We start from the raw sequence: 22,916 nt of genomic DNA on the forward strand, positions 1-22,916 counted from the left end.
GTATGTGTGTAATAAGCAGAGTGTGTGTGTGTGTGTGTGTGTGTAATAAGCGGTGTGTGCGTGTAATAAGCGGTGTGTGCGTGTAATAAGTGGAGTGTGTGTGTAATAAGCGGAGTGTGTGTGTAATAAGCGGAGTGTGTGTGTAATAAGCAGAGTGTGTGTGTGTAATAAGCAGAGTGTGTATGTAATAATCAGAGTGTGTGTGTCATAAGTGGAGTGTGTCCGTGTAATAAGTGGAGTGTGTGTGTAATAAGCAGAGTGTGTGTGTAATAAGCAGAGTGTGTGTGTAATAAGCAGAGTGTGTTTGTAATAAGCGGAGTGTGTGTGTCATAAGTGGAGTGTGTGCGTGTAATAAGTGGAGTGTCTGCGTGTAATAAGTGGAGTGTGTGTGTAATAAGCAGAGTGTGTGTGTAATAAGCGGAGTGTGTGTGTAATAAGCAGAGTATGTATGTAATAATCAGAGTGTGTGTGTCATAAGTGGAGTGTGTGCGTGTAATAAGTGGAGTGTGTGCGTGTAATAAGTGGAGTGTGTGTGTAATAAGCAGAGTGTGTGTGTAATAAGCAGAGTGTGTATGTAATAATCAGAGTGTGTGTGTCATAAGTGGAGTGTGTGCGTGTAATAAGTGGAGTGTGTGCGTGTAATAAGTGGAGTGTGTGTGTAATAAGCAGAGTGTGTGTGTAATAAGCGGAGTGTGTTTGTGTAATAAGCAGAGTGTGTGTGTAATAAGCAGAATGTGTGTGTAATAAGCGGAGTGTGTTTGTAATAAGCGGAGTGTGTGTGTAATAAGCAGAGTGTGTGTGTAATAAGCGGAGTGTGTTTGTAATAAGCAGAGTGTGTATGTAATAATCAGAGTGTGTGTGTCATAAGTGGAGTGTGTGCGTGTAATAAGTGGAGTGTGTGCGTGTAATAAGTGGAGTGTGTGTGTAATAAGCAGAGTGTGTGTGTAATAAGCGAGTGTGTTTGTGTAATAAGCAGAGTGTGTGTGTAATAAGCAGAGTGTGTGTGTAATAAGCAGAGTGTTTGTGTCATAAGTGGAGTGTGTGCATGTAATAAGTGGAGTGTGTGTGTAAGCAGAGTGTGTGTGTAATAAGCAGAGTGTGTGTGTAATAAGCGGAGTGTGTGTGTGTAATAAGCGGAGTGTGTGTGTAATAAGCAGAGTGTGTGTGTAATAAGCAGAGTGTTTGTAATAAGCGGAGTGTGTGTGTGTAATAAGCAGAGTGTGTGTGTAATAAGCAGAGTGTGTGTGTAATAAGCAGAGTGTTTGTAATAAGCGGACTGTGTGTGTAATAAGCAGTGTGTGTGTGTAATAAGCAGAGTGTGTGTGTAATAAGCAGTGTGTGTGTAATAAGCAGTGTGTGTGTAATAAGCAGAGTGTGTGTGTAATAAGCAGAGTGTGTGTGCGTTGTGGACCAGTGGTTCCCAACCTTTTTTTGTCTGAGACCCCCTTTTTCCCAAGAAAATATTTTAGGGTCCCCCTTCACATTTAATGATATTATCGCTCTTGTAAGCTTGCAGCAAGGATGAGAAAACATGACGTTTTCAAACAAACGGTATGTTTACTATAACCAGATATGTTTATGCACAAATAATAGCCTATAATATTGAAAATACAATAAAAAAAAACATCAGCAGGCCCTTTGTAATTTAAAAACGTAAGCCTAGGAGTAGCCTATATTGGCCTCATTTTTGAAATGCAAAAAAACAAAACTATTCACAGTGGTGTGTTGGTATAAAAAAAAAAGAATATAGGCTATTACTAAATGACTGTTGTCTGGGGCCTCAATACTTGCAAGTTATTTGTGAGGCTTTATCAATGTGAGGCTTTATTTTTTACGCTTTTGGTGCTATAGCGAGCGATAATAAACTTGCGTTTATTAACAGAATAATGCGTCTTTCGGAAGAACATTATAGCCGGAACTACTTCTCTCAGTGTACGTCTATGACGAGTCACGCATGTACTGGGCTACTCCGCAGCGGCAGCGATCCGAACCAGTGTAAAATAGTCCCAATGTAAACACCTATTATTGATGTACCATAGTGGTTCAGGATAAGACAAAAACACGGATTGGAAAATGGATTCATGATAAATTCACTCATTATATAAATTTTGTAAATTTTGAACAGAAAAAAGTTAAGGACTTTTATTTAATGCTCATTGCTCAAAACTTTTCAAAATATGACGCGACCCCCACAGAGCTCACTGACGTCCCCTTGTGGGCGGCGACCCCCCCTGTTGGGAACCGATGTTGTGGACCCTCCTATAGGCGCATATTACTAATAACACAACGCTCTTTAAATAACACAACTAAATAAATACTGCGCCGTTGACTTTAGACAAGGTTTTTTTGCTCAACGGCTCAGTCTATTTCAGTTCCTCAGAATAGCAACACGCAAACAATGCACCTGAACACACACTCGCTCTCAGACCAGCAGCCCATGGGCCACAGATGGGCACAAATGCATTTGCTATTTAAACAACGCGGCGCAGGACGTGAAAATGAAAACCGCGTAGGGCTGAAACTAGCAAAACACACTTGCAGCGAGTGATAGCTCAGATTGGCTGGTGTTCATCAGGAGCTGCGATGAACTAGTTGTTCAATCAAATCATTCAAAGACATACGGGCTGTTTTCATTAAAGGCGTCCTGTTATGCTTTTTTAAAGGTTCAACTGCTCTCTATGGTGAATATATAGTAAACTATCATTTATTCCTGAAATTTCATCACTTCTCACGCTACTAGATTTCCAGAAATGACTCCAATGGGAGACACTTTATGGATATAGGTCATTGAATAAAAGCTTTTGTAAATGATAGGTACTCATTCCTGGGAACAGAAACACCCTGGGAAACCACAGATATAATCAGGATCAGTCAGAGACAAACGTCTGAGAACATGCACGTTTATTTACATACAAATGGAGCATAAAAGATCCTCCAAAACCTTGTAATTGACGTTAGAGTATCGCTGTGGTCGCATGCGTTTGGATGCAATGGAAGGAAGCTTAGAAAGAGAGATTCTGTTGAGGAAAAGGCTTGTAAGAGTTGTTGATCCTCCCACTGTGTGTGGGAAGTTTGAGCTATTTATGTTCAGAGAGAAATGGGGCATTGCAGAACGCCTGAGGCTACAGGTGTGTGTGTGTGTGTGTGTGTGTGTGTGTGTGTGTGTGTGTGTGTGTGTGTGTGTGTGTGTGTGTGTGCGTGTGTGTGTGTGTGTGTGTGTGTGTGTGTGTGTGTGTGTCACGATAAAGAGCTGGACTAATCCCAACTATAATAGCTACAGTTGAAAGATTACTGTTAAATCATGAATGTATGAGAAAACACTTTAACTCTACATACTTGACAAAAACATTTTTTTTTAAACTGTTATTAAAAACCTGTCACCCCCTTTCTGAACTTAAATGTTTGTAATTAATGAATTCTTTGTAATACAGATCAGTTTGGTCTCCCTTTTAAAGAAGACGCTCGGTAGATTTATTTTTAAGTGAAAGCCGCTTCAGAAGATTTAAGTGTGAAAACGTTTTAGTTCACTGTAAAGCAAATGGACTGAACTAAATATTTATTTATTTTATACAAAATACATATAATTACAAAATAATTTGAAGTGTAAAATTGCAAGAAAATCAAAGCCTTATGTGTTGTGCTCCAAATTTTAATTTGATATCACAAAAATTGAGCCGCTAAAAGGTTTTAAAGTAGTTTTCATGGAGACACTTTCCAATATCAAAACGTTGTGTTTAAGCTTTTGAATTTATGATGATTACTAAAATATTTGAGGTCAGACACTTTAGAAATGTTGCACTGATGTAACTCAACATCAGTAATGTTGTAAAGACATTTTGTACTTGCTTGTTTCGTTCACAAACAGCTGTCTGCCAGCAAAAACAGCTACAGAGGATCTTTATCAATAATGTATCATGAAACACAAAACAACCAACACAAATAATTAGCAAATCCAATCCGAGAATGAACTAGACACTGTTCATTTCTCAGCCACAGGCCAACATGCATGCTATTTTTACTATATAATCTGTAAAAAATGCTTTTTTTGGAATTACGACTAAAAATGTCGTTTAATTCAATGTGTTACTTGCCATTTCTTTAATTATTTGTGAAATTCACAAGCAATTTCTGAGTGATAAATGTTTCAAAGTAAATCCTACACCAGATTGTTTTACAGCGTAGAAAGTAACAATAGAATTAGTGCGTCACAAATTATAGTTTGCTGAACATAGTATGCCGAAGGTGCTTGGATGGTATACTATTTCCAGTGGAGAACGATTCTCTGGAGTCTGAATATTAATAATTATGGAAAAAAGTTCTGCAACGAGACGCCAGAACGTTTAATTTGGGCTGGGCCACTTTTACTAAAATAGCTCTAACTATTTAATGGAATGAGATATTTTCACCAAAATTGGTACACATATGTAAAAGCTCAATCCGAGGTCACAGTAGAAAAAAAACGGGATTTTGCCACTTGGTGGCGCTATAACATAAAAAAAACATGAAAACGGCTATAACTACATAACCATTAGTCCGATTGACTTGAAAATTGAAATGCAGTGTCTTTGTCCAAGGTACCATGACTGTGTATGAGGACATTTGCATATCTTGAAAAACATGGCCGCCATCAGCCAATGAAATTTGAGCACCTATTAGACAAGATTAATGGAGGCCGATCAGACTGAATCTCGCCCTGTTTGACTCGTGGCCCTAATGGTCTGTGAGCTATATCATGTATATTACTAGGGCAAATATTACCCTCCAATCCCCTGTACATTGTTTAAATTGCTTAAATTTGATTTGACAAAGGAATTGTGGGATACCTGGAATATGTGGGTCTTCCAGGCCGGTCGGCACCTTCCATTGGTCCACCTGTAATTTCAGCGCGTTTACTTCATCAATGTCTCCGGGCACCCTGAGACACACAAAAACACACGTTACACTTCAGCAAAACATCAGCATCGTGGTCATGGTGACTGAAAACTATGAGACAATGAACACATTTCTGTAATAAAGCCAGGTTATTATAACATAAAAACGTATTTCATGTATACTGTTGGGGTTTATTGTGCTAATGAGTTTTAATCTAAACAGTAGTGAGGGTTTCACGCTTAGTATTCAATGATTATATTATCAATGTTTTATTTAAGGCTTCAAGTATAGTTATCCAATACATATTTCGTGTTATTTGAGTAAGTTCTATTTTATTTATACTGTACTTTTTACAATGAACAAACAATGACTAATACTTCCACATCATTTCATTTTAGTCAATGTTAATTTCAACATTTAGTAATACATTTTTAAAATCAAAAGTTTGTTAACAATAATTAATGCAATGTGAACATGAACATGAACAAACAATGAACAATTTAAAAATTTTTTTACTAACTATTACTAAGATTAATAAATGCTTTAAAAAATTTAAAAATGTAAAGTGTTTCCAAAGAAAGAATAAAAAAAGAATCAAAACAATAAGATATAAAATGCAAAAATAGAAGATAAAAACAATAAGACAACAAAATGCACAAATGAATAAATAATAAAAATAAATATGAAGGGAAGAGAATGATATCTATGGGCAGAAACTCGTGATGATTAGAAACTTTACAGTTTTAATAACACACATTATCAATGAAGAAATCATGTAAAAGTTTAGGTTACACTTTATTTGAAGGTGACGTAGTTACATTGTACTTACTCAAATAAGTACCGAATAATATTAATTACTTACGTTTAGGGTTAGTTACTTGTAATTATGCATAATTTACATTTCTTACTATAGTAAGTATGTAGTAATGTGTAAGTACGTCACCTTAAAATAAATGTGTTACCACAGTTTAAACAAAAAATTATTCCAGAAGTAAAAACTCTCCATAGGGAAATTGATTTTGAAGGATCATTTATAAACCTTTAAAAAGACTGAGCTCCAAGGTTAATAATCGATGGTGTTTGCTTCTGCTGAAGCCGTCAGCCCGCATCATTTCAACTTAGTTTTAAAGTAATCGTGTTTAACAGCGAAATTCGTGGTGAAAAACTACATTACCCATGATGCTGTACAGAAAATTCCACCAATCAGAGACAAAACAAGCAAAATGAAGCACCGCAAATGACGTAATTGAGTCTATGCTCACAAAATATTCAAATATATACGCATATTTTGTTATAATCCACCGGTTTCACCATCCATAAAATGTCACCATCGTTTTGCTGTTCGCAATGCTTCATGGGATTGTAGTTCTTTCCCTCACTAAACCCTTAAAGTTCACAGTCTTGTACCTTTGTAATTTTATTCGATTTTCAAATTCTTTTTTGCTTCAAATCAAAGTTCGTAGTGTTGTGATTCTCCTCATAGTTGGTCGGCTTGGTTCATGGCTTATAACACTTTAAAGAAGACTTTTTTGAAATCCCTATGGGAGAAATGAATGGGAAAAACACTTCCGGAACCAACTATGAGATGAGGGTTTCATTGATGCCGAAGCTTACTCTGCGTCCGAAATCAGTAGGTACTACATTTGAATTTGAACTTACTTTGCAACCGTTAAAAAAGTATGTTCTATATAGTATGAATATGAAATTTGCACGTACTACATCTGCCATGTTGTTACTGTCATGTGACCTAGGTAGGTCACATGACTACTCTGTGCCCTCATACTATATAGTAGAGTCCTGCGCGGGACTGTTTTCTTCATCCCGCTCCCGCCCGAGCCCGCCGAATTTTTGACCATTACCGCCCGCTCCCGCAACGTATGTGTTACACTCCCGCCCGCTCCCGCAATATGTATGTCCACTCCCGCCCGCACCCGCAAAACTTGGAGAATTTATTCCCGCACAATAATAGAGATGCACTGACTTTGTGTTTTCTCCCGTCCCGCAGGAAAAAAACGCGTATTTGTATTGCTATTGTTAAAGAGATTCATGGGGTTGTTGGTTTCGTTTCCCTGGCCTGCATGTATTCTGACGCACTGATCAGGAAGATGAATAGTAAATGTCAGACTTGCCTTGCTCAGGTTGTGTGCTGTAAATACCTCGTTTAAGGTTCTTTTCCACATCATTGACATCTCCATCATGTCGTTAGGCTACCTCCCAATCCCGCAGGGGTTTTATTTGTCCGCCCATTCCCGCCCGCAGCAAAGTTCAAACCGCCCGCTCCCGCGAGATTTGCGTTGGGTCCCGCGGGACCCGGCGGGACTCAATCCCAATGCAGCCCTCTACTATATAGTAGTGAAGTATTCGATTTTGGATGCCACGTTTGTCTAGTAAACATGCCAACACTGAATAATCCAGGTCTAATTAGATCTCTTTATTAATTATAACCACCACACAGTTTTACATTATCTACTGTGTGGGTTAATGGCTACATGTGGTGATGTCAGCAGGTTAATGTGGGTTAATTAGGGCTGAAGATTTACAATACATTTGCAATGAGGCACTGTGAACACGGTAATTTTAATGCACTTTTTATTAAGTAATTAAATTTCCCAGAGTGTCATTAGATTAATTTCACGTCTATAAGAGCGTTAAGACTGAGATGTTTAATGGCGTCTCTGATTAAAACTTCAGTAGAAGAAATGCAGCTCAAAAATGTGAATCAGTTCATATTGTCTGTTTCAGTTCAACTTTATTCCGGACTCGTGGTCCAATATAGATATAAGACACACACACACCAAAAAAATGGAAAAAAGTTTGAGAACCACTGCCATAGACTGAACAAATGTTGAGTAACTGCTGTAACACTACGAGATCATTGACATACATCAGGTGATTCAGAACAAAATCCCCAGCCACAGTATTACACACACGCTGAGCCTCGTTGAGTTCGTCCAAATACAAGTTAAAAAGAAGAGGACAAGATTCCCCCTTGTCTCACCCCATTATTACTAACTTTGAATGGAGCGGACACACTGTTCCAGCATTTGATCTGCATTGTTTGCTGTGCTACCAGTATAAAATACATTTATTTGGGTACACCTTTTTGGAATTATTTAATAAATAATTTTCTGTTTATTCTATCGACTGCTTAAGATGCATCTAAGAAACTCATTTAGGCTATAGCAATTATCTCTTTAAGAGCATATACACAAGTCTGTGCCATGCATAGCCTTAAAACTAAACTGGTTATCCATAGATTTAACAAATTCTGAAATCCTGGATTGTTTCCATCATTTTTGACACTGCTGGCCAATGCTATTGGTCTGTAATTGTCAGAACTGCCGACTTTCCCAGTTTTGTCTTTGACCACAGGAACTAACAAGACTGTTAACATTGAGTCAGGTAAAAACCATGTACAAGAAAAGCAGTAAAACAGATAACAGCAGTGGAGCCGACCTCACACCTGCGAACTTTAAATGCTCCGCAGCAACACCATCCAACCCACTCGCTTTATTATTATTAGACTATTGCTTTAAAAACTTCATGTGACAGAATTATATCTGTGCTGTCAACTTCACTAACTTAGGGCTAAGACTCTGTTACCTTGGCAACCAGCAGTAACAATCAGTTACACTAGAAACAGCCGAAAGAAAAGGGAAAATGGACCTTTCCAAATGAAACATTTCTTCTTGTTACTACATTCTCCGCTAAATTTCCCAAGTAAAATGTCCTTGTAACTGTTATACTCCTCCAACAAACACATATCTCCCGCTGGGGTAAACTGCACCGAGCGGTTGAATGCGCTTACTCGATCCGCCATGTTTTTTGTTTTGAAAAGTGTCTTATTTTACCCAGAATGCATTGGAGTGTACTTAAGATAGTCAGAGTCTTAAGTGCTTTGTGCAACGGTCTGATTTAGACGTCTATCTGAAGTCTGACTATCTACTATATCTAAGCAATAGTCAAAGTCTATCTTTGTGAAACCGGCCCCTGGGCTGAGGCAAAGAGAGAAACCCGAGGGGAAAGGCGGAGAATCAAGAGAACCAGGAGACGGGAGGAACAGGAATGCAGTGAGACACATACAAACACTAAACAAGACTTAGCAGGGAATGAGTGTCATATGGGGTGAGCTAAACAAGGTAATGGCATACAGGTGAATGCGATCATGGCTGATTAGTGTGGGCAAAGGATTATGGGAAATGTAGTTTGTGGATGTGTGGTGATTGGAGTGCCCTCTGATGGTTATCCCGGGAACTCTCACTGGTGACCGTTACGCCATTGAATCAGCCCTCATAGCTCTCTCATTTTTACTAATAAAACATACAGCGTATTTATATCGGGCGTTGGTGACCCTTTTTTGCTCAAAAACAGGCCCATATCTCTACCTGCAAGTATTGGGAAAGCTTCTCGTGACTGATCATAAGAGTCAGCTACAGGTGAAAAAAATTCATTTATTTGAGTTATTCAACTTAAAAGGTGAAACTAATACATTACTCATTACATGCAAAGTGAGATATTTCAAGCCTTTATTTGTTATAATTGTGATGATTATGGTTTACAGCTTATGAAAACCTTTTCACAATATTCTAATTTTGAATTTGGGGTTTTCATATCTGTAAGCCATAATCATCACAATTATAACAAATAAAGGCTTGAAATATCTCACTTTGCATGTAATGAGTCTATATAATATATTAGTTTCACCTTCTAAGTTGAATTACTGAAATAAATGAACTTTTGCACGATATTCGAATTTTTCGAGTTTCATGTAAGTATGCCTGGTTTAACTTTCTTTTTGGTTTTCAACATTGATGATTATGAGAAATGTTTCTTGAGCATCAGATCCTCATATTAGAGTGATTTCTGAAGGATCATGTGACACTGAAGACTGGAGTAATGATGCTTTGATCACAGGAATAAATTACACTTTACTATATATTTGTCAGGTTGCTGTAGGCTGCTGAAGACGAGGACACGGAATCTGCGATATAGGTATTTATTTACAAACTTCACTTCTATAAACATACAAGGACAAAGGAAAAGGAACTCCAGGACTTCAAAAACACACAACCGTTCATGGACGACGACCAACAAACACTGAGGGAAAACACAGGGCTTAAATGAACAGGGACTAATGGGATGATTAACAGAACACAGGTGAAGGGAATATCTAATCAGACATAGCGGGAAAACTAACAGGACTGAACCAAAAGTCACAAAAGACGGGGGAAACAAGATCTCAAAACAGAACTAAACACATTGAAACCGTGACAGTACCCCCCCCCCTCTCCGAAGGTGCGACCTCGCGCCGTACAACATCCAAAGGGGTGGGAGGGTGGGCGCCCTGGAGGCTGACGAGGGCATGGTGATGCAGGGACGGGAAGCCTCCAGGGCGGAGCTGGTAGCTTTGGGAACCGGGGTGGAACCGGCTGTGGTAGTGGCCATGGCGGAGCGGGCTGTGGTCGCGGCCAGGGCGGTGCAGGCTGTGGGCGTGGCCACGGCGGAGCTGTCGGACCCTCGGGCGTCCAGGGCGGAGCTGTCGGACCCTCGGGCGTCCAGGGCGGAGCTGTCGGACCCTCGGGCGTCCCGGGCGGAACTGTCGGACCCTCGGGCGTCCAGGGCGGAGCTGGATGTGGACGTGGCCACGGCGGAGCTGGACGTGGGCGTGGCCAGGGCTGAGCAGACGAACCCTCGGGCGTCCAGGGTGGAGCTGTCGGACCCTCGGGCGTCCAGGGCGGAGCTGTCGGACCCTCGGGCGTCCAGGGCGGAGCTGTCGGACCCTCGGGCGTCCAGGGCGGAGCTGTCGGACCCTCGGGCGTCCAGGGCGGAGCTGTCGGACCCTCGGGCGTCCAGGGCGGAGCTGTCGGACCCTCGGGCGTCCAGGGCGGAGCTGTCGGACCCTCGGGCGTCCAGGGCGGTGACGACCCTTCGGGCGGCCACGGTGGTGAAGACCCTTCAGGCGGCCACGGTGGTGAAGACCCTTCAGGCGGCCACGGTGGTGAAGACCCTTCAGGCGGCCACGGTGGTGAAGGCCCTTCAGGCGGCCAGGGTGGTGAAGGCCCTTCGGGTGGGCGCCCCCCCAAAATTTTAATGGGAAAATTGACAGGACAGGGGGGATCCGGCAGCAACGAGAGTCTTGGGCTGGGCAGGACCAGCAGTGAAAAGGACTTTGAACTAAGCAGGACCAGCGGCAAAGGAAACTCTGGGCTGGACAGGACTGGCGCAGGATCAGCGGGCTCTGGCGCAGGATCAGCGGGCTCTGGCGCAGGATCAGCGGGCTCTGGCGCAGGATCAGCGGGCTCTGGCGCAGGATCAGCGGGCTCTGGCGCAGGATCAGCGGGCTCTGGCGCAGGATCAGCGGGCTCTGGCGCAGGATCAGCGGGCTCTGGCGGGCAGGCGACGGGCTCAGGCTCTGGCGGGCAGGCGACGGGCTCGGATTGGCTGGACGGAACCAGCGGTGCGGGCTTGGCTGGGCTGGACGGAACCAGCGGTGAGGGCTTGGCTGGGCTGGACGGAACCAGCGGTGCGGGCTTGGCTGGGCTGGACGGAACCAGCGGCGAAGGAAACTCTGGGCTGGAGGTGGAAGTACGACCTGGGACTGAAGACCGGAGAGGGAAAACTGATTTTAATAATGCTGATCGCACGGATTGAAGCGCCGGATCCGCCAGTTTTGCCCCCAAGTCCCTACTGTTAGACACCAGCTTGAGGGCTCGGGGCCACACGAGAGTCTCTGGCTGGATGGAAACAGTGGTGACGGGACGTGCAGACTTGGGAAGACTGATATGGAATGCAGGCTCGGTGGGGTTGGCGTGGATTTCAGGCTGAATGTCTCCCACGGTGAAAGTTGAGCCGCTCAACCAAAGGGCATGGTCTATGTATTGAGCCAGGGAAAAATGACTCTTCCCACCTGGCAAACAAGACCGGATAGGTTCATTTAAACCTATCCTAAAGAAGTCCTTAAGAGCCACATCATTGAAGTCCACCAGATGAGAGCGTTCACAAAACTCTCCTACATAATCCTCTATGGTGAGGTCTCCTTGACGCAGGTTCAGGAGAAACAGAACTGCTGGATCCATACCGTCAAATATCTGTTTCCTTTCTTCTTTTTGTAATGGTTGGTCGTTCTGTCAGGTTGCTGTAGGCTGCTGAAGACGAGGACACGGAATCTGCGATATAGGTATTTATTTACAAACTTCACTTCTATAAACATACAAGGACAAAGGAAAAGGAACTCCAGGACTTCAAAAACACACAACCGTACATGGACGACGACCAACAAACACTGAGGGAAAACACAGGGCTTAAATGAACAGGGACTAATGGGATGATTAACAGAACACAGGTGAAGGGAATATCTAATCAGACATAGCGGGAAAACTAACAGGACTGAACCAAAAGTCACAAAAGACGGGGGAAACAAGATCTCAAAACAGAACTAAACACATTGAAACCGTGACAATATTCACATAGCACTATGGGCGCTTGTGTCCGCCACATAATAAAACGTTTTAAAAGATAACTGCACCTTTTTTTCTCGCTATTGTGACTTTACATCCCGCAATTTTGAGATGTAACCTCACAATTGTGAGAAAAAAGTCGCAATTACCTTTTTTATTTTTCATTCTGTGGCGAACACAAGCGTCCATAGAAAACAGCTGTTTTAAATTTTAATAATTTTCCACAATTTTTACAGTATTTTTGATGAAATAAATGCAGCCTTGGTGAGCAGAAGAGACTTTCAAGAACATGAAAAAATCACACCGACCCCAAACTTCTGATCAGTAATGTACGTTTATACTAAAACATTTTTGTAAATGAAAAAATGCCAAGTGGAGGCCATGAATATTTTTGATTGATGATGCAAACAAATAGTAGTCAGAGTTTGGTATCGATCCATAGATTAAAAACTGCTTCATATTTTTATTTTATCATATACATTTTATTTTTCAGGATTCTCTACTGAATAGAATTTGAATAGAATCATTAATTTGAAATAGAATCCTTAGATGTCTTTAATGTCTCTTTTGATCAAACTAATGCATCCTTGCTGAATAAAAGTATTCCTTAAAAAAAAAAAAAAATCTTTTGAACGGTAGAATATGTAAATCAATATTGCAGAATACAAATAACAATAGTGCATATAAATGAAAATGATCAAAAAATATAATTTCTCCTGTCATTGTTAGTAAATGCGTACTGAGAATTGTTGCTTGCTAGCAGATTTTCTTGTGTCAGACTTTGAAATCTCTCATTATGTTGTGTGCTGATGTTGCTTGTTACTTATTGTTGTGTGTTGTATCTGTCTTATCACTATTTGTCTATGTTGTTATTATTTGTGGACTGTAAAAAGTCATTTTAGGTTTTTTTATATCTTGATTTTAGGTTGCCTTCATAATAACTGGCCAGGGACAACAGATGAAAATTAGCCTGTTCTGGCTCATTTACAGTTATTTTACTGTTAATTAATGGGCACTGTCCCTGTAAAATAAACAAATAAATGAAAAATGAAATGTTAAAATAAACATTAACAAAGATTAATCCTGTATACGTGCAGGTCATTATTAGTTCATGTTAACTTTAACCCCTTTTTGAGAATGGGGGTTAAAATGCACTATTCAAACCTAAATGGTTGTAATTCAAGAATGCTTTGGAATATAGACCTAAGTTTGGTCTTATTTTAAAGGAAACACTCAGCAGATTATTGCTGAAGTGAAAACACTTAAAAAAATGAAAGTATGAAAAAGTTATGGAAGTTTAAATTTACAGTAAATCAAATATACAGTACTATATATTTTTTATTTTATAAAAAATATATATTTTACAAAATATTTTTTACTATAAAATTACTATAAAATCAAAGCCATATATCTAACCAAGTTGTGTTCCAAATTTGAAGTTGATATCACAATTAAGTTCCCATGAGATTTTGCTTAGGCGTAATACCAAAAATAGCCACCGGGTGACATAAATTCCATTGAATTTAGTTGTATACATTCTGGCTTAACAAATTAATAAATTTCTGTCCAAATGTCAATTCTGTCACAAAATTTGGAACCTTGAGACTCAGACCTTTCTGACAATATGTGTTTTGTCAAGATTAGAAAAGGTTTTGATCATAAATTATGAAATAATAAAGCCCAAAAGGGGAGGAGCCTGATAAAATAATTTAGAGTACCGTTTCTATGGTAACTCAACGTTCAATTTCAAAATGGTTTTCACAGGATGAATTCTGAGTTTGTAAGCTTTCAAATGATAACTACTAAAATATATATTGTAATAAAAAAAGGCGATAAAAAAATATATTATATTTTAGAGGATAATATATATATTATACTTTTTAGAGGATATTATTATATTATAATTTTTTATTGAAAAATACTAGATTGTTTGTTTTATTATGAACTTTTAGCATGAAAACCAAAGTTTCAATTATTAAAGGTGTGTGCGTCAACTTTTTGTGACAAAGCTCAGAACTCCTGTTATGACGCAGATTTTTTTGAGGTGCACTCTTGTCAAAAAATCATCGGTTACTCTTCCTACATAATTTGTAGCAAAAAACAGCAGTCAAATATCTATTTAGCAGTCTTAGACCTTTCCAACCATATATAGTTTGTCATAATTAGATTAGGATTTGATAGTAATATAGCGAGGTAAAGTTAGGACTTAACTAATGTTAACTAACGAACCTTATTGTAAAGTGTTACCCACATTATCAAAAAGCTAAAAAATAATGATGAATATTTGAATTTCTCAGTGCATGGAAAACATATCTCTACTTTTTTTAACTATAGTTCTTTATTGTTTTTTACTTTTCGGATGAAACCACTCAGATCAAATGACTATTTGGTTCAAAACGATGCTTCTTGCACATTATCAAAAAGCTCAAAATAATGATGAATATTTGAATTACTCAGTCACAGCAGCAATGAAGTGTTTAATGAAGCGCATCCGACCTGAAGATGCCCTCGGTCTGGTCTCCGTTCAGGCCGAGCACTTCCTCCGAGAGCCGCGTCTGCACCCACGGCAGCTCTCGGTCGGGGTAGCGGTCCTTCTGCATCAGCATCACCTCCTCCAGAGACGAGCCGAACATCGACAGCCGGAAGATGGCGTTACGGGCGTGAGCGATCTCCTCGATCGACGGCTTGTTCAAACCCTGCGGACACACAGATTAGAAACAAAAACACTTTTTTGGTGCCACTTTATATTAAGTGGCTTTACATTCAAATTAATCATTTGATATTGTGTACATACATGTTTTTACATTGTACTTATATTTTTGAAAATACCTGAATATACTGTACAGGTGAAACCCGAGAAATTCGAATATCGTGCAAAAATCCATTTATTTCAGAAATTCAACTTAAAATGTGAAACTAATATATTATATAGACTCATTACATGCAAAGTGAGATATTTCAAGCCTTTATTTGTTATAATTGTGATGATTATGGCTTACAGCTTATGAAAACCCCAAAGTCAAAATTTGAATATTGTGAAAAGGTTTTCATAGCTGTAAGCCATAATCATCAAAATTATAACAAATAAAGGCTATAAAAAATTGAAATACATTTTGAATATTTAAAATTCATTAATTTCATTCATTATAAGTTTTAAAATATCATCACCGATAACATTTATTTAGAAAAATATTTCTAATTAATTTAGTAAGTTTTAAAATGATATCGTCACTGATTACATTTATTAAGATTTTTTTTAATTCATTTTATACGTTTTAAAATATCATCACTGATTGCATTTATTTAGAAAAATGCTTTAAAATTCCTATAATAATCTTTAAAATAATATAAATTGTATTAAAATTATTATAAAAATATTAATAAAATAATAGGGATTACATTCACATTTTCACTGACTGCATAATTTTAAATATATTCATTATAAGTTTTAAAATATCATCGCCGATAACATTTTTTTTTATTTTTATTACATTAATTACATTTTAGATTACATTTATTAAGGATTTTTTTTATTCATTTTATACGTTTTAAAATATCTTCACTGATTACATTTATTTAGAAAAATATTTCAAATTAATTTTGTAAGTTTTAAAATGATATCGTCACTGATTACATTTATTAAGAATTTTTTTAAATTCATTTTATACGTTTTAAAATATCATCACTGATTGCATTTATTTAGAAAAATGCTTTAAAATTCCTATAATAATCTTTAAAATAATTTAAATTGTATTAAAATTATTATAAAAATATTAATAAAATAATACGGATTACATTCACATTTTCACTGACTGCATAATTTTAAATATATTCATTATAAGTTTTAAAATATCATCGCCGATAACATTTTTTTGATTTTAATTACATTAATTACATTTTAGATTACAGTTATTAAGATTTTTTTTTATTCATTTTATACGTTTTAAAATATCTTCACTGATTACATTTATTTAGAAAAATATTTCAAATTAATTTTGTAAGTTTTAAAATGATATCGTCACTGATTACATTTATTAAGAATTTTTTTAATTCATTTTATACGTTTTAAAATATCATCACTGATTGCATTTATTTAGAAAAATGCTTTAAAATTCCTATAATAATCTTTAAAATAATATAAATTGTATTAAAATTATTATAAAAATATTAATAAAATAATAGGGATTACATTCACATTTTCACTGACTGCATAATTTTAAATATATTCATTATAAGTTTTAAAATATCATCGCCGATAACATTTTTTTGATTTTAATTACATTTTAGATTACATTTATTAAGAATTTTTTTTATTCATTTTATACGTTTTAAAATATCTTCACTGATTACATTTATTTAGAAAAATGGTTTGAAATTCCTATAATAATCTTTAAAATAAAATTTATTTTATTAAAATTATTATTAAAAATATTAATAAAATAATACAGATTACATTCACATTTTCACTGACTGCATAATTTTAAATATATTCATTATAAGTTTTAAAATATTGTCACTGATAATATTTATTTATAAAAAATGTTTCAGATTAATTATATATATATATAATTATTTTATATTTACTTAGTAAAAAAATACTTTAAATATATATTTTAAGTTTTTTAATATTTTCAAAATATCAATGAAATAATATTGATTACATTCACATTTTCACATTTGAAATATTTTAAATTCAATACATTTATTCATTTCTACTTTTAAAATAATATTGTCACTGATTACATTAATTTAGAAAATATTATTTAAAAAAAAAACAGCAGTATATTCTACTATTTAATAATGTTTGCTCTACTACAAATTTCCAGATGAAATAATTTATTTGCGTAATGAAAAAAAAATAGTGGCAACACAAATATTTAAAAAAAATGTCCATACATATCCAGACCTGTAAATTGCTAAAATCAAATTCAATACTTTTCCACACTGGATATGAGCCCTGCCTTCGTGTCCGGCCAAAGTCAAGGCAAGTCAGCTTTATTGATATAGTGCTTTTTACAATACAGATCGTATCAAAGCAGCTTCACAGTGATAACAGGAAATTAATACAACAAAGTTTGTTTCTAGAAGAAAATTGCGTCATCGTCCACCTGAAGTAGAACGGCCAAAGAAAGGTGGCATGTGCTGCAGTCTTTATGAGCATGCAAACGAGGCCTATGTAGGCAGCACACTGGGGTTTGGAGCAGAGCCATGGATTCAAGCTTTACCCTGCTGGGCGTCTGGCAAACACACACAGTTCCCTTTTACTGGCCGTTTACACCGACTGCAATCTCCACAGGCCACTGGCATCATGCAATTAAAACTTCCACACATTCACACACGAGAAGGAATATAAACCCAGGAACGCATGGGGAAGATCCCGTCACGCAGGTGCGATGATTGACACCTCATCATGCAACAATGCGGTCGCCGCGGAAATCATCACCAGCCTATTTGAGGCTCGGCAACCGTTGCCATGGCGATGTCTCCGGGGCAATAGGCAAATTCGGGAAACTGAATGTTAATTAAAAAACGTTTAAATACCAGGCCGAACCGGGTCCTCCCACCACTTCATGGCCAATTAGCACATATGGTGCCAATAGAGACGAGTAGAGCCGAAGCACAGTAAAGATGAATCCGACAACATCCTTAAATATAACATTCAAAAATTACTTTTCAAAGTCGTAAGATTATCGGAGTATGAAATAGTATTTCAGTCTTTTTACTTCAAAATGTCACGTTCAATGTTACTTGGAGTTTCTTTGAAAGTATTTGTGAAATTTACTGGAAAAAGTTGTTTGAAGAAAATCCAAATTTTTATATAATATTTGAGAGCCTGATTACAAAATCAAAAGTCTCACCATGTCCCAAGCACATAATCATGATGATGTTCTCATTATAATTGTATGTAGTCTATATGACAGACTTGTGCTGCACATGTTGCATTAACTGTATTTTCCTTTTTGAAATGATTTCAATCATATTTCAAGCAATTCAAACCCATCATGTTGAACAGTCGCATCTGAAGCGTCTCAGCTGGAGGAAATAATACATTATTTATCGGCTTTAATATATCGACCAAATGTTCTTATCGGGCCGATAACGATAACATTAAAAATGAACATATGACGACCGATACCGATATGATGGCCGATATATTGTGCATCCCTAGTTTCTTTCTAATTAATAGTGAAATTTAGCAATTTCTGAGTGAAAACTCATTTTCAAGTGTACTTGCATTTTCTTTGTAATTATTTACACATTTACAAGCAATTTGTAAGTGAAAACGCTTATAACAAGAACGCTTATAACACAAGGACATGGCAACACTACAAGTGTGAAGCAGCCTTTTAGCATAAGTAAGTAAGTAAAGTTTATTTATATAGCACCTTTCATAGACAAGGAAGGGTCACAAAGTGCTTTACAGTAAAAAAAAGAAAAGAAAAAAAAATTACACTTTATTTGGTAACACTTTATTTTACAGTGTCCTTGTTACATGTACTTACTATAGTAATAACAGTAAATTATGCATAATTACATGCAACTAACCCTCAACCAAATCCAAATCCTAACATAACCCTATAGTAAGTACATGTAGTTAATTAATATTACTCACTTAAATATATAATTACACTGTAACAATGACACCTTTATTTTAATGTGTCATTGTTACAGTGTAATTATATATTTAAGTACTGAGTAATATTAATTAACTACATGTACTTACTATAGAGTAGGATTAGGATTTGGTTGAGGGTTAGTTGCCTGTAATTATGCATAATTTACTGCTATGGTAAGTACATGTAACAAGGACACTGTAAAATAAGATGTTACCAAAAAACAAAAACAAACCTAAACAAAAATAAACAAAAGACACGAACCTTCTTGGCTCCGGTGAGCGCCGCTTTCTGGAGTTTACGGTAACAGTATTTTGCATAGCTGCTTATCGCCACTCCTGCAACAGAGACACACACGCAGACGTCAGTCACGGCAAATCGAGTATAATGCACAACACTGTGTTTGGATTATCAGAATCTTAATAGCTTAATAATAATTGTCAGGACAGCGTGGGCCGTGCAGCATAAGATCATACTTTTTTGACATGTAGCATCTAGCAAAACGTATAACACTGTTATTCATTTTTACTTTAAGTTCATTCATTTAAAAAGAGTTTCGAGTCGACCTTTCCTCACTAATTCTAATCTTGCAAATTATTTTATACTATTGCAAACCTAAATTCCTTATATTGCATTTTCAAAAAAAAAAAAAAAAATTACATAAACTTTAACATTTTAATCAAGCTTTTAAAATATAACAATTAATTTACAACAACACATTGCATTTTTATTTTGTGTCAAATAAGATGCTGCACAACAGAACTCTATAAATTTAAAACATTGAAATAAAATATTAAAATATAGTCACAGTTATCTGGTCTTATTCATCTTTCGTTTCACTTTCATGGACTTTCAGTTTGTTTTTATTCATCACATGTGTTCCTTTGTTCCCACTCATCGGTTGTCATGGAAACTCATTAGATCATCACACCTGTTCCTCATCTCTGCATTATCACTGTGTATTGAAGTTCCTCACCTTCACTCTGTGTGTGTCGGTTGTTATTTGTGATATTACTTTCTCTTCGTCGTTGTGGATTACCTGAGTTTGTTTTCATTAAAGAACCATTTTGTTTATAGAAACCTTTATTAACTCTCCTTCGTCTTCGTCTTCATCCTTGTGACATTATCTCTCTCGGGGCCAGATTTACTAACAGCTTGCGCCGACACAAATGCTCTTTTGCCGTTAAAAACCTACAGGATTTACTAAAGACACGCAGTGAAAGATTAGCGCTGAAAAGGAGTGGTGTTTTTCCCTTTCAGATGCAAAATTTATGGGAGGAGAGTTTTTAAATGAACCATGCAAGGGGATTCACAAAGATTTGACTCGTCAATGCACTGGTGTTTACGTCATTACTTTAAACAGGCGCTAATCTGCGCTGCTCTTGGTAGATTGTGTTGGTCATTATGGAAATTATCCGGCTGCGTCTGTGTTCTTTAATTTGCACGTCGTCAGTAGATCATCGCAGAACTTTCCACTCACATCGCTTAAAAAAGCCTGTTTAGTAAATCTGGCCCTTGGTGTGAACCGGCCTTAAAGGGATAGTTCACCCAAAAATGAAAATTACCCCATTATTTACTCTCCCTGAAGGCATCAATGGTGTATATGACTTTCTTCTTTTTTGAGACGAATAGAATCAGAGTTAAATAAAAAAAAATCCTGGCTCTTCCGAGCTTTATAATGGAAGTGAATGGAGAATATGATTTTAAAGCCAAAAAAAGTGCATCTATCCATCATAAAAGTGCTCCTCACGGCTTCGGGGGTTAATAAAGGCCTTCTGAAGCAAAACGATGTGTTATTGTGAGAAAAATATCCATATTTTAAAACTACATCAACTAAAATGGATGGATGCACTTTTTTGGGCTTCAAAATCATATCCTCCATTCACTGCCATTATAAAGCTGGGAAGAGCCAGGATATTTTTTAATATAACTCCGAATTCTATTTGTCTGAAAGAAGAAAGTCATATACACCTATGATGACTTGAGGGCGAGTAAATCATGGGGTAATTTTCATTTTTGGGAAAACTATCCCTATAAGCCTGGATTTATCATGTGATATCAGTTATCATGAAGCTCACGCCGTAACGCCGTACCCTTGGTGTCGTTCAGCGGGTCCATTGTTTACGTTGCTAAGAGTGGTTGCTAGGGGTGTTGTGTAGTAATACATAGAGCCGTTGGGTGAAGCAGCCGTGATTTATAGTGAATAAAACACAGCTATTGACCAATTAGAATCAAGGATTGGAACTAACCGTTTTAAAAATTAAATTAAATGATATCAAAGGGGTCATTGGGGGGTGAGCAGTTGCTCATTATCATTTAAAGAGACATGCACCTGTGGTGGAATTTTTAATAAAAAAGATAGTAAACTATTTTTTAGAACTAACCATTATAAAAATATGACTTTAACCTGTGTTAAGGTCTTACCTGACTCCTCTTTTGGTTCTAACATTATGACTAACTTTTAACTGAATTCCCATTCTAGATCTAACAATATAACAAAATAAATCTTACTTCTTTTTTTAGATCTAACCTTCTAACAAACTTTTGACATGACCTAACCTTCTGACAAACTTTTGACATGACCTAACCTTCTGACAAACTTTTGACACAAGGTAACCTTGGATAATATTACTTTGGACAATGTACCAGATATATTTTTTTTGGTCTGTATTGTGTTATGATCGACTAAACTATTACATTCGAAGATTCAAGCTATTTTTGCTGATGTCAATAACAGAGTGTGAAGGGGGGACTTGCTTTATCAATTTAACCAATCATATTGATAGAACGTGATCTGTTTGTCATGCTGATTCTATTTTGATGTGTCTGTCTTTATCCTATAAAACCTGATGTATGTTTCTTATTGGGTGAGATGCCCTGGTGTACTTCTCTGAGATCTCCCGGCCGTGATTAAAAGCATTTAAAGAACATTTGCTGGAGTCTATCTGTCATTTAAGCTGCGCAGCGAGTAAGTTAGAGTATTCATGGGTTTCAGTCACGTGACTTTTTTGTTGTGGCCGCCATCTTTAGGACCATTGCGTTAAATCGCATAATCTCTCCCTGGTGATCGGAAAGATGTTGCACACTTAAATAGCACAGATGAAAAGCAACGGTATTTAAATAAAATAGATACTTTAGGTATAGATCCGTATTTACTGTTAAACGAACTGCTGACTCCACTAAAGTCTAGTAAAAACTTGCCAAATTTTACGTTTGCTGACATTTACATCTAACGTTACCTCGTCCACAATCCCTCTCCATGTCCCCACCACTTTTGAAACATCTCGCGGCACGGATGTACCAATACACATAAATAAAAGTAAAATAAGAGGTGATCTAGCACGCTGAAATGTGTTGTTTTTTAAATCAAGTGATCAAAGTGCTTGTTGACTCTGGATCAGTGGTGCAGAAACAGTGTTCTCTCGTGACTCGCGCACACCGCACAGTCTTCACACGGACGCGCGCTTTAATGAAATCACAAAATAAAATGCACACAAATGTGTTCCTGACTGATATACAACCACTGATAAACACAATCGATTTTAATAAGGGTTTTTTAATAAAAAAGGGTACGAGGGCGGATTAGAACCCAGAACCTCTGACACGCTTGGCAAAAGTTCCGCCACTGGACCATCAAAGTACATATATAAAATAGTCGGATGTTGAATGTCATTAAACAACAAATTAAATTCAATGGACTATTTACATTGATTGCTGGACATCGTAATGTTATTGTACAGGTATATCTGATTTATGATTTAGTGTTGTATTAAATGCCCCCATGAAGAAAATTTTCTTGATAACAGGAAGGGTAAGTGGCACTCTGTTAATCAAGCTATATTAACGTTACACCAGTAATCGCTGAACATAAAAGCATCGCTGAACTGAATTGCTAATAATGTTGGTAAAGCACATATCTCTTGTATTATCAGTGATGTTTGGACACCTTTATTTTCAATTCTCATTTATTTGT

General features: G+C 37.1%; 1 protein-coding gene across 2 annotated transcripts in view; it reads right to left on the reverse strand.

Moving 5' to 3' along the window:
• The window catches only part of arhgap39 (Rho GTPase activating protein 39), a 95,268-nt gene that overhangs the window by 3,615 nt on the left and 68,737 nt on the right, over positions 1-22,916 (reverse strand). For both annotated transcript variants that reach the window (XM_056266429.1, XM_056266428.1), the window contains exons 6-8: positions 19,208-19,281; positions 14,826-15,025; positions 4,824-4,915 (exon numbers count right to left, since the gene is read on the reverse strand). In XM_056266429.1, the coding sequence (XP_056122404.1) occupies positions 4,824-4,915; positions 14,826-15,025; positions 19,208-19,281 (366 nt within the window). The remainder of the gene's footprint in view (positions 1-4,823; positions 4,916-14,825; positions 15,026-19,207; positions 19,282-22,916) is intronic.

This window comes from Rhinichthys klamathensis, unplaced genomic scaffold, assembly GCF_029890125.1.
Source record: "Rhinichthys klamathensis goyatoka isolate OS25496 unplaced genomic scaffold, OSU_Roscu_1.1 h1tg000248l_1, whole genome shotgun sequence".
Lineage (NCBI taxonomy): Eukaryota > Metazoa > Chordata > Actinopteri > Cypriniformes > Leuciscidae > Rhinichthys > Rhinichthys klamathensis.